The following is a 13,695-nucleotide window of genomic DNA, read 5'->3' as shown; positions in this document are numbered from 1 at the left end:
ACTATTTTATAAAAATAATATAAAGCAAAATTTCACTAGACACATTTTTTAAATAATGCCTTATCATGTTCTAATAATTAATATGTCATTTTTTAGTTATTTCTATGCACTCATTATGCCATAATTTATTTAGAAGTGTTCAAAGAAGACAAGGACAACACTGCACTAGGCAGAAGGCTCCTTTATTGGAACAGCAATTTACACAGCCTTCAGTGAGGCTCCCAGCCAGGTGCTCACACACAAAAAAGGGAAAGACGTAGGAGATTAACACAACACACCCAGAACATAATTTTACAAAAAAAAAAAAAAAAAAAAAAAAAAAAAAAAACATAACAGGATAACTAATGCTACATTCAAGTGGTGTTGGTTTTATTGGAAAAACAATATCCCACCCGAAGGCACCACATGAACATGAACACCCTCAAACTGCCCAATTTGTGACATCAACACTGAAACACTGTTTTCAACATGGCAGAACAGTCCATCAACAGTAATACATCAAACAATAACGTAGAATTTGTAGTAAATTCTAAGAGTAATGCTGTTTTTAAACACCTACAATGAACACGTTTTTTTTTTTTATGTTCAAAAACACAACACACAAATCAACATGACATGACAAATCATCTTGAAAGCATTCACAAACGACAAGTTGGGTGTACGAGTTGGCTCTTGGAGGAAACCACCACCCGACTTGCACTTGAAAGCAGCATAAAACACTTTAAAAAACAAAAATAAACCACAACTGTCCATTACTGGAGGCCTGGTGCATTTTGGGAGCTTCTCAGCTTTGGTCACCCCCCTGAGCTCATTACTGAATGAGAAATCTGCAACAGATGCTGTATAAATTGAAGGGATGCTTGATTTTAATTTTTATGGCGATTAACTATACATTTGAAATAGAAAACAATAAACTTATGAATCAGTTGTCAATGAGTGGCATTTGGTTATTCGTGGTTGAGTGTCTAGAGCACCGATGAGTGAAGTTGTTTAAAAAACGTTAAGTCTGATTTCAGATCACCCTTTAGCAAGCAAGGGCCAATGTAAAATTAAAGTTTTAAAAAGTTTTTACTTTATTACACCATGCACCAATCAGCCAAAAATGCCTACAAATTACCTCCCTGTTTATAAACTGATCATCATTTTATCAGCTCCACTTACCATGTAGGGGCACTTTGTAATTATACAATTGCAGACTGTAGTCCATCTGCTGCTCTGCATAATTTGTAAGCCTCTATTTACTGTTTTCCAGTGATTAAGACCCCAGGGGTTAACCACGGAGCAGGTATGATTTGGGTGGATTATTTTCAGCACTGTATTGCACTTGCATGACTTCTATAGGTTAGTGGAACTGATTAAAATGCCACTAAGGGTAGCAACAAGAAAGTCATTTGAATATTATGGCTGATGTGTAATTTGTAACTGAATTCAAGGTATGCTGCTGTATATCACCTGTATGCTTTGTTACATTATTAAAGGGGACTTACTGGCTTTTTAATAGAAGTATTTACAAACTGCAACAAACATCTTTACAGTAATGGTGATGGAATTCACTGTGCTCCATATAATGTGTTTACACTGTAGTATAATTTGAAAACTAATTTATTTCTGTATTTCTTTTTTAGCCTGAAATTTCTCCAAGTCCTTGATGAATTTGACAATGTTTTCACGTAAATCTTCACTTATCACTATAAAACAAAAATGTATCTTTGTAAAATACAAATGAATCATTTTACTTATTGGATTAATGAAATGGCCAATACTAGGCCTATCAGGTCTTCCAACACACCCAGTTAGTGAATAGGAGTGGACATATCACAAATATTAATATTTTTCACAGATCTAAATTAAGAACAAATCTTCAGACATTCTGGAACGGAAATGTGAGTTAGTAACTGGTAATGTAACCACATTTTAACTAGTGATAATCCCTGAGTGCTAAAGCACTTGACTTCTCTGAAGGTTTTAAACCATGCTAGTTTTGTAACCACTTAGATAAATGTTTGTCTCATAAGAATTTTGCATTTCATCAGCATGGGAAAAAGCATAAAACAAAATACTTATAGCACAAAAAAGCCAAGTTTCTTTGAGGCAGTTTTATTTTAACTTCAATGTTAAATCCATGCTGTTTCTCTGTAAGAACAATACAGATTCTATGTCTGTCGCTCCAGTCAAATTCCAGTAGTACAAATTAGCTTCAAGTTAAATATGAACAAAAAGTACAGACGTTGTTGTAGGCAATATATAAATCTGGGGGAAGAAGAGAAATAGACTATTTCATATTCTTATGGGGGCTTAAATCAACTTTATTAGTGCGTTCATTCTTTTCAAAACAGCCAATGGAGACCTGCATTTGAGTTCTAAATGCAAAAACGCTCTTTCCGTTTAATTTACTTATTTATTTTTATCTTTTGGGCTGAGACTATCCCAACTCCTCGAGTCTATGTGCGCAATACAGTATTTTAGCACAAATTACAGTCCGGACCACTGCTAAGAATCACTATGTAACTTCTACTTGGTAATGTTAGGCAATTTGCTTCATGGGTATCAAGAAACTTGCTAGTTGCTCTGAAAATCTAAATCAACAGGAAAAAAAAAGAGCACTTTATTTTGACTTGCCCCTTTCCAAGGTTTTAATCATTTTTAACTGCATTTGATAATTGCACTAACACAGAAATATTACAGCTCCAACAACTAATAGCCTAATAGTAGACATATCAGTAAGAGTAATAAAAGTTAATTTTGTAATTACATTAAGAAAAACTCAAAATATATCCAGCAACTGATAAAATGTTGAGGAATAAAGCAAATAAACATAAAAAAGGAACATTGTACCAGGACCAAAAAGAAAAATAATAATAATAATAATTCCAACTCTAAGCTCTGCCCATCAGAAATTACAATTAATGTTTGTTTCAGAAGTGGTTCATTTATTTCAATTAAAGGACTAATAAAAAGAATAATATTAAAAATGAAACAAAGGGAGAAAAAAATGGAGGCATCAAGCTGTTGAGTGTCACTCTTGAGGTTGGGCTTGGTGGCTCCCTTTGTGAGTGGGTTTGGGAAGGAGTGGGGTGGGGTGGAGTCTCGTATTGGCTGTGATGTCTCACTGGTTCTCATCCTCCACATCTTGCAGCGCCTCTTTATTCTGTTCCTCGCCTATATGTAAAGAAAATACATTGTTTTATGAATATTATATACAATTCAATAATCATTTAATATTCCACCTAATCATTTTTGTACTGTACATTTTTGCATTGGTTCATGTTCTTAAAACACAAAACACACTTGCAAAAACTGATGCATCAACAATTGTTGCAATTTCAATCAAGACCAAGTCATCTTCTCATGGAGAAATAAATGCATGCAATTAAATAAAACATTAACCTGGTCGACATTGGTGAGCGTGAGGGAAAAATATTAACATGTCATCAATTCTCACACAATGTTTCTAAACTTGTGTGACAAAGCAGCAAAACTAATAATACTCATCTCAGACTAGGATACACAATAGTTATTAAATAGAATAAAAAAAATATTCACTGTCATACGTAACTTTCAATTGTCTGTAAGGCTAAATGTCTCTGCTCAAATAAACAATAAATCCAAGAAAAAGACAGTGTCAACAATGTAAAAAAAATAAATAAAAATAATTGGATCCCTTGTGGAACATTACTTAAACGTGCAAGAGGGAGTATGAAACAAATCAGTTTCATATGGTGCATCTATGGGGGGAAAAAATAAATAACTACAATCAACAGCTGTTGTGAAAATAATTCCTGTTGTATTGCTGAACCACAGACTGAATTTAGATTATATTGCATTTGTGTAACACTGACACCCATGTGTATGTGGAGGCCTGTGATCATGCACAGATTGTTAATGGCATGCTTCAGACACAGGTCATTTTCTTAACTTAGTAAATCCTTTGCACAAAGGTTAATGCGAGTGAGTGACAATACAGTCAGTGACACAACAGAGCAAGAAATGGCCTCACTTACAAAAAGTTTGTGGGCAATTAAAAATTTTCCATTTAGGAATCTAAACAATCAGAATGGAAAAAGGGCAAGATGGGTTAAAATGTTTTGAGAATGTGATAAAATGATCAGATTTTAAGAGACTGCTGAATTTGGCAGCTACTAAGTCTGAGTTTGATATTAGTCCCAATCTGTATGTATTTTTACTAAAAGCTGGAATACATTGCCCTGAAATAATAAAATATACCGGCCCAGCTTTAATTGGAACTTCCAAATGCCAATATAACAGTGTTCAGTTCCACCTCTGCAGCACCCCTTTGCTTCAAATATGCAATGGGCACAGATAACATGTCATTGTCCCATCACATCACATTCTGCAAAGCAGTCAAGCAATATTGCCACCCCCGATGACATCCGAATAAATTGCTGGTCCCGTTTTTTGAGCATATTTCAAAGTTGTACATAAAATAAGAAATAACCACATGGTCGAATACATAATGGTAATGATGAGATCAGTCCAATGTTGTTAATCCTAGAGTTGCATTCTGAGCCATTCAAAAATCATTTTAAACCATATGTCATCCCTGTTCAAACTTGTAATGTTTACTACTCTAAAACACAGAGCAATCTGGAGAAAATTTCTGATCAGGCAGAAGATGACTAATAATAATAATAATGTCAACCAAAAGTGTAAGGGACATAAATGCCTTCATCTGCAATCAGCCTGTATCAATTATTCCAAGTTCAACATGAAGCTTGCAGCATTTTTAATTAATAAATACACTAGTGCTATAACATGAGATGTCATACACCACTGCCATTATCTCACATTATAGCACAAACCTCAAGTGCATTATTTTGATCATAGCCATTTATTTTTAGGTTTTAAAATAAACAAAAAAAAATTTATGTTTATCCATCAACCTTCCTCAGGGTGAAATAGTTCCAACTCATCACACATTTCTTTTTGCCTTTTTCAACAAATCTGGATCTTGAACAGGATCTGTTAAGGAGTTTTTTTTTTTTTTAAAACCTTGGTTCGGTCCAGTGAGCCGGTCCATATTTGCACCAATTTTGATGGAAACCAAAGCAGCATTATTCAGAGCTGCTCTCTGTGTAAACTAGAGATAAATGGAGAGTCAATAAAATATCATGGTTGAACTGTTTACAGTGGGTTGAGATCATTGTGACATATTATACCAAGTACTCTGTTTAAGTTAAAACTGAGTATTTTGAGTATAGCCCAAAAGCAGCCAAGAATAATATACAAGACACACATCAACTCAAGTTGAACATAGAAACCACACAGAAGTAGCAATTTGCTGTTATATTATTTTCTTGCTTATGTCTTTTGTTCACAAATCAGAAAGTGGATAGTGTCCACTGAGCCATAGCTCTTTATTCTGTTCATTAAAAATGAGGTGCGTGACCGGAAACTGAACAAGTTCCCCATTGGGTTGAAAACCTCTAGGCACCCTACCACTGTCTTGTAAGTGCTGGCTTTGTGGTTAGGTTACGGAGTAATACTAAAAGAGCTTTATTCAGAGTGCCATTTTCTTGCCAATTTTGGCACTCCTGGAGCGTCTCTCAGCCAAACAATAAAAGGCCACGAGAGGCCGTACGTTACTGCGATTTTATTGAGAAGCGGAGCGCAAGAACCAACCTTTCCCGTGATAACATCACAGTCCCACACAGTCTCGATTGGCTTATTGCTTTTATATAATGTTGGTCAACATAAGATACAATAAAATGCACCAATGTTCAATTAATGAGCATATTTATTAATTAACAAATATTCACAACAAAGTATCGTTCTGGCACAGTGTAGTCCATTAACGGAGAGCACTGTTACTAAGCAAAATGAAGGCAATACTTAGTCACTCCAGTGATCTAAATATGCTCACATATATTCAGAACTTTTTTGTTGAGTAGAAATACTTACATTTCTGTCCTCTTTCTCAAGGAACTCTTAAGCCCAATTTATACTTCTGCATTACGCCATAGGCAACGTGGATACTAAGCTGTAGCCTAACGCACATTTATCCAGAAATGTAAGGAAAAGCTGCAGGACATACAGGGCTGTGTTTTTAGCCTTTAGCTCAAGAAACTGGCTGAGTAGCATTATCTTAACTGAGCACTCTATTGTCTCCTGATTTCATGCTATTCTTTGGTAATTGAATAAAACAGTGACAGTGAACTTCCATGTTCAACAATTCATAAATCACATATATTAATATTTGTAATATCCATTCCTTCAGTAATGTAAACTCTGGTAGCTAAGCAGTCTAACATGAAAAGAAACACCCACTTAATGATTAGGACTGCCATATTTATATAATCTGGAATGTAATTAATATTATATTAATGTGGAGAATCTCTTAACACCATTCATCAACAGTTATCCCACTCGATATGTAAAAATCTTCTTTTTTTTTTTTTTTTTAAATATACTGCACACTAGCTCACTACCAAGGTTAAAGACAATGGCACATTAATATGGAATTCAGATATTGTGTGATGGCCGTAGGTGTGCGTATTTACTTTACAACAGCTTTGAATGCAGCCCAGCCCATCAGATTTTAGGACCGGAACTATCCATTTCATAATGCTATTTTTAAGACATGGGATTAGGGTGGGTGATATGGCCATAAAATAATAATAGGATAACGCAGGGTATTTTGGTGATAATATTCTTGCCAATATGAAAAATTACTTTTTCAAACCTATTAATTACAGGAACACACTACTGACACAAATGTTATATTAATATTAATTATATCAAATTAAATATTGAAAATTTTTTTTATTACAAATGTAACATTTTCAAACATTCAGCAGCAACTAAAAATCTGTAAACATTTGCTTATTTGTAAACAAAACTGACCAAGATTCTAAGTATGTATTATAAACATAAACAATAATGAATTAATAATATAAATCTAACACACAACCATTAATGTCTTACAAAACACCATGGTTTGTTTTACATCTGATATTATTCTAATCAAACCATCTCCACACTACTCAAATCACTCCCCGTTTTCTGGAGCAAATTCCTCGTTTTAAAAAATTATGGTACTATTGTGAAAGAAAAAATATAGCACAGGCCTACAAGGGATGCACATATTGGAATTCTGGACCAATGCCATATAATACATATACATATCTGTCAACAGTGATATATTAGCCTGTCACAATACCCATTTTCTATGATTGATATATTGTTTATTATAAAGTGTGTGTGTATGTATATATATAAAAAACACAACTGATATAAAATTAATATACAACTCCTCCAAAGAAAACCAGAAAAGACATTGTAACCAAACACGGCAGTAAACCTAATGGGCTCAATCTAATAAAGGTTATTAGATTACTCGAACTAATAAAAAGAATATTAACAAAAATTGTTAGCTTAAAGCAAATGATGAAACAAAAATAATAACCGGGAGACCTTCAGCAATCACTACTACTACTACTATATAAAAATGAGTGCTTCAGAACTGCCTTTGTGCTCCTTCATACTGTCAGATGGGAAAGAATCGGGGCCTAAAATTTTTCTACACCTTCAACGTTTATTTTTTAAGACCAAGAAAGTTAACTGCTCTTTTTCTGGAATAAACCTGGAAATGATACAATCATTCCAATTGGCCGATGGCATTAATACTTATAAAAAGCAATATAATTCCAAAATCACCTTGCATCAATTTTTCACTCCTAAACATCACTATGAGAAAACTATAAGAGATCAGTTCAGGACACCTTACCATCTCCTTGCATATCTGAAGTCCATAGCGTCAGATTATCACGTAACAACTGCATGATGAGTGTGGAGTCCTTGTAGCTTTCTTCACTCAATGTGTCCAACTCAGCAATAGCATCATCAAACGCTGCCTTTGCCAATCTGAAATAAATTTTTATTGAAAAAGTTTTATTAATTCAATTAAAACAAACTGTTGTAAGCAATTAAATATGCTTAATCAATTAAATGCTGTAATCATGAATATTACACGTATATAACCACTTGCTCGAATATTCCATTCTACAATATATTGCGCTGGACAAATCTTCCTTTCTGCCTGTGCTGTTTTATTCTACATTTCAAGTGGAGTGTACAGTTTTCAAATGTAACTTGAAGATATTAGGTGCGATATCTTAATAATGCCAGCCTTCTCAAGTGATGTCATGGTTGCAAACAAAAGTCCAAAGTCAGAATAAAATCTTGTGAGTTTTGTAGGGATTACAGCGCACGACATTCATCTCGCTCATTTGGTGTTAAGTCTTTATCTCGTCTTGACGCTCCGATAAAATCAATTATGTTTAATATCATTCTTCTTCTTTAATTATCATTGTTGTCTTCCATCTTTGCTCATGCAAATAGTGACGTGGACATTGCAAAATTAATTTACTATTTACGAAGTACTGTATTTAACATATGAAAATAGCCTATATTGGGACTTATGTTCATGTGAGGCTGAACGTGAGGCGCTCTGCAACCCCATCTTGCAAGCTCAAACTCAAACTACGCTAACATTGTCACCAAAACTAAAAACAGTTTAAATATACAAGAGCTGTTTTAAGTCTAGTTGTGTTCCATAAGTTACATTGCATGCTCTTCTACAGAAGGAGAGGTGAGTATCTGTAAGCTTTTGTTCCATTACTTTGCAAGAACATTAAAAAAATTCATTGTAGCTATTTATGTTCTGAATTTGTACCACTGAGGGTACCACCATAGTGACAGGTTTTTTTTTTTTTTTTTTTTTTTAGACCAAGGAATTTTGTTGCAGTCTTGTAATTAGTGACACTGCAAGAAGTCTTTGCAAAATCTGTTTGTGAATAAAATCTGAGACATTGCCTTTAGAAGCGAGATGGTGTCACACCTTAGACTTTTAAAAGTCGTTTTAAAGTTTTCTAGTGTATGGTCAGCATAACTCAACATATGCTAAGATATTGTCCCCGATATATAAAAAAAAAATAACCCACAATAGCGGTGATAAACACTGGATAACATTTTTTCTGTAGTGGCTGGTTTGATCTTACATTTCAGTGTCCTCATATGCAACCTTTTGTTATATTAGGTACAGTTTGTTTTCTCTTTAACCAAAACAAAGAGAGATATGTTAAGCCCAATGAGAAAAATTATATAAGAGGGGAGGGAAAAAAATAAATACAAATATTTAAGTTAAGCTAAGTTGAGCCTATACACATTTGTCAGTTTTGTTGTTGGTACAATAAGAGCTCGTTATCAAGAACTATGTAGGCAGATGGTTTCATCAAAAGGGGTATTAAAACAGTACACACACCTGCATGCACGATCAGGAGAATTGAGGATTTCATAGTAAAATACGGAGAAGTTAAGAGCAAGACCCAAGCGAATGGGATGTGTAGGTTGAAGGTCTGTCATTGCAATATCACTAGCAGCTTTGTAAGCGACCAAACTATTTTCTGCAGCCTCCTTCCTGTCATTTCCTGTAGCAAACTCAGCCAGATACCTGTGGTAATCACCCTTCCTGTGAAATCAAAGAAGCAAAGAAAAGATGTGGTCATGAAATTCACAAACAAAAGCATAACAGCCTTTCATCACTTTCATTCTGAGTAGTATAATTTTTTTCCTGGCTGTTAAATGCACTCAATTGACTATTACATTTATTATTATTATTGAATTCTAGACGATTTAGAAACCTCAGGTAATAAAGTGTGTATTATTTCATGCTTTTAGCCTATTTAATTTTCTGACAATATTAAAAATAACATTTAATATATCAGCCATACTTGAGACACAGCAGACTACATACATTTTGTAGTAGAAGACCTTGGACTCGCCAGAATTAGCAGCTGGAATTAGGTGCTTATCCAAAACATCAAGGATGTCATTGCAGATTGATTTCAGTTCAGTCTCAACCTGCAAATTAAACACAGAAGGGCTATAACTTAAAAGAATTTATACAAATTACTACAGATCATTACAATCGGGTCAGCTGAAGAACATTTCTTACCGTTTGCCTGTATTCCCGAATCATTTTCAATTTGTCTTCTCCACCTTTATTTTCTTCTTTCTGCTCAATACTACTAATTATCCTCCAGGATGCTCTTCGTGCACCAATAACATTCTTGTATGCCACTGACAAAAGATTTCTCTCTTCAACTGTCAGCTCAACATCCATTCCAGCCACCTTTTTCATGGAGTCGACCATTTCTGAGTAAACAATAAGTGAAAAACAATCATTAAAAATAAAAAATAAAATACATTTACCTTTTAAATTTGCACTTCTAAATTAAATTGAAGACACAAACTGAGGGGTTTCTAACATGCTTTGATTTGTAAAACGACACTGCTCCACTACAAAACAGTGTCAACGGCACACAATGGGCACAATATTTTCCTTACCATCTGAACTAAGAATCAATTTTATTACTGTAGAGGTGACTTAAAAAATTTGTAGATACCAATCTTAAAATGCATATGAAAAAAGAAAACATTCCTGTTTAATTATAAGGGAGAAATAAAGGTTGGAAATTGACATGTAGAAATGTATCATGGCTGTTTTCAGTACATAACACAAATGTCATTTGGACAATAGGAGAACTCAACAAGGAACATGTAGGGCATTGTCTATTTAAATGTCATTAATACATGGCATTCTTCCTAGTTTGGTTGAACACAGTGCTCAATACTTTGGGACATTAATAGTTTTTATAGAGTAAATGTTTGTCTTTGCAGCGGAAATTTGATTAGTTTATATTGTTAACTAGCTTAACAATGATTTTATTAAGACTAAATCACAGCACACTGCACAAAGGCAGGAGAAAAAAGGTGGACAATATTCTAGTATTTATATATTGATAAATGTGAATCTTTTGTATAATATTCATACAAAGAAAAAATGCATAAATAACTAATCACATTTAACACAATTTACTAGAGTTAAGGGTGTGAAATATATAAAAACACCACCATCACACTGGTTGTCCCTATCACAAGAAAATAGCCAGATCAAACCACAGCTAATGCCAGTAACCTACCCCTAAGAGTCCATTACAGCAAAAATGGTCAGCGTTTCTTGGGTCCTCTCTCTCTCTCTCATCCAGAATGATGATAGCCAATACAGAGATATTTTACTTGACATAACTGTTAGATGAGCTGTCCACCACCATTGCATTAGTGGCTGGTCAAGGAGATGCAGTGGCAGGCTTTATATATCTTGGAGAGAGGACATGCTTACCCACACTTATAAAACAAAAGTATAGGAAACATACTTGTTTGCTTACACGGATAATTTGGGCTTACCTAAAATCATGGTTTTTTTTTAAAATATGTATTTAGTGTAATCATTTTAAGTGCTTGTAATAATTTCTAAATGCTAAACATGTATCTAAAGATATAACGATGAATATCAAATATTGTCCCAGCCGCCCCGGCTTAGTAGCACCGTGTGATGGGCAAACATGGTGAGCTGGTGCAATTAGACATGATTAGATCGAGGTAAAACTGGAACAGCAACAATAATACTTGTGTGTGTTTTTTAATATACATATAGTCTTTCATGGGAATAAATGTTTTATCACATATCCCCTTTCATGCAGTGCAGTAACTGTGTACAATTTTTTTTTCATACATTAGCTCAACCTGCTACTGCTGTAGCCGAGTTAGGCGTCTAGTCTGGGGGACCCGCTCTGTAACGCTGGTTTTCAGCTGGCTATTCTGACTCGCAATTCAAAAACCACCCAGTCTGAATCGTAAAGATCAACGTAATCTACAATTAAATACATCAGGAGTCAAGCTGGGATGCAAGTCTTCCCAGTTCTGGCTAGCAACAACCTGCCTCACCCAATAACTGTCCGCCATTTTGTCTATTCCAGTAACGTCTCCATCTTCATTCCGTCTCTTACACATTCATACAAGACTGAAATACACTTTTAATTCGCCGGCTTCTGCTTTAAAATTTACTTCCCGGGTTAAACCAAGCTGGGGTAACGTTCTGGCATCTAACGATATCACGACCCACATTGAAAAAAGAGGGTGAATTTGGCTTCTTATTCGCATGAGCCATTCCACCTTAAATGGTGCGGTAACTACTGTACTATTTAAGGCGGAAAGGAAAATTTTAATGAAAGCCACTTTCCAGCTTCCATCTGAATCAATCTGGTCAACAGAACATCGTCAGCAGGCAAACATATTCCAGTTAAACTTAGTGTTTACGGAGGTTATAGTTATCAATATCTCTGTCTAGGCAGCCGCCCTCCCCTTTAAACACAATACGGTGAGCTAGCATGTTAGCTCTAGCCGCTCCGTTCTCCAACAACGATCGCTCCGGAGCTCGCCTTACCGTCGTATCTCTCCGCTTGCTCGGCAAGCTTGGCTTGATATACTAAGTCCTCCCGGTTCACCATGTCGGAGAGTATGCTGCGGGTGTCCTTCAGAAACGGATGGCGGAGAGCGGAGTGCTGTGCGGCCCTTGCAGGAACAGCAGTTGCAGTCTGAACCGAGCTCAACTCTACTGGAGCGAGGAGAAGCGCGTGGAAGAGCGGCTGTGTGTCCGCCCGCCGCCACTGGGGCAAAAAAATGGCGAAAGGCTCATCCGGGAACTTCACACATCTACAAGACAGGGGTCCAGACAGCCACTAACGGAGTTCACTAGACACTCACCGAGAACACCAGGCCTGGGTGATGTGGAAAAAGTTATCACGATAAATTTCTCTATAGTGATCAAAATCGACAATGATCTCGATATAAAAAAAATGGTAACATTGTCACAATTTAAAACTTTTTTAATGTTAATGCTTATCATATGTGAAATATTCATGTGTTTATCAGAATATTCATGCTCAATATGCAAATGACTCAAATCCACAATGAAAGATTGATCTCATGATTATCCTGCCCAGATAATGAAAACCTGAAACACAAAACAAATGTATTCTTACCTTAAAAAAAGTGCAGTATCATAAATAGGTGACATTGCTAAAACATATATCATACCAGTTCAGTGCAGGCTCTGCTCCTCAAACATTAAAACACTTGTCTAAACACAAGAAGAGCAATTTCATGACCATTTCATGTTAGCTAAATAAACAGACATCATGTTAATTCTGTAGGGAGACTGTAATCTCGTTTATGTCTATCACAAAACCGTCAAAACCGTGGCCTGTTCATTCGTCTATGTCAGTCTGAGAGGAGCTCGGGCTACATCCAAAATAGTGTTATACTCCCTACATCACAGATAATGCAACTAACAATACAATAATTAGATGCTCATTAACAGGGAAACTTGAAATGTATAGCTCTGTAAAAATGATTTTCAACATAAAATGTACTAACTATGTACTAAAACTAAACAATCGGCTCCAAATACGGCTCCAGCGTCAAAAACATTACGTCACTACAACCCAAGAACAGAGGTGGTAAGTAATGAATTACATTTAGTCACGTTACTGTAATTGAGTAAATTTTTTGTATGCTTGTACCTTTTAAGGAGTTTTAAAATCTCTAAGTTTACTTTTAATTAAGTACATTTTGCTTTAAGTAATGTACTTCACTACATTTTAAATCACATACATGTAAATAAACTGCAAGATGCAAATGCCAAAAAAATATTGTGCACCAGAAACTACCGGAGTGAATGATGGGCTGGAGAGAAATCTACCGCTAAAATCACAAGAAATATGGACACGGACAAGTCCTTCGCAAGTGCAGGCACAGCTGAGTGCAAAAACCTGT

At 35.2% G+C, this 13,695-nt stretch overlaps 1 protein-coding gene across 1 annotated transcript; it reads right to left on the bottom strand.

Annotated features, from left to right (window-relative positions):
• Positions 1-269: 269 nt before the first annotated feature.
• On the bottom strand, positions 270-12,538 carry ywhae1 (tyrosine 3-monooxygenase/tryptophan 5-monooxygenase activation protein, epsilon polypeptide 1). Its single transcript, XM_066663894.1, has 6 exons — positions 12,305-12,538; positions 9,974-10,173; positions 9,773-9,879; positions 9,281-9,487; positions 7,745-7,881; positions 270-3,159 (listed from the first exon to the last, which is right to left on the bottom strand). The coding sequence occupies exons 1-6, from the start codon at positions 12,366-12,368 to the stop codon at positions 3,107-3,109; spliced, it is 768 nt and encodes a 255-aa protein (XP_066519991.1). The 5' UTR covers positions 12,369-12,538; the 3' UTR covers positions 270-3,106.
• Positions 12,539-13,695: the final 1,157 nt, after the last annotated feature.

Source organism: Hoplias malabaricus, chromosome 1, assembly GCF_029633855.1.
Source record: "Hoplias malabaricus isolate fHopMal1 chromosome 1, fHopMal1.hap1, whole genome shotgun sequence".
NCBI lineage: Eukaryota > Metazoa > Chordata > Actinopteri > Characiformes > Erythrinidae > Hoplias > Hoplias malabaricus.
This window is presented reverse-complemented; position numbering and strand designations above follow the sequence as displayed.

Bases quoted from the DNA above. Each gene is read 5' to 3' on its own strand.
- ywhae1 (XM_066663894.1), bottom strand. From the start codon at position 12,368: ATGGTGAACCGGGAGGACTTAGTATATCAAGCCAAGCTTGCCGAGCAA. The intron at 10,174-12,304 runs GTAAGGCGAGCT...TTGTTTACTCAG, and splicing joins GCAAGCGGAGAGATACGACG to AAATGGTCGACTCCATGAAA. The intron at 9,488-9,772 runs GTATGTAGTCTG...TTGATTTCACAG, and splicing joins AAGGTCTTCTACTACAAAAT to GAAGGGTGATTACCACAGGT.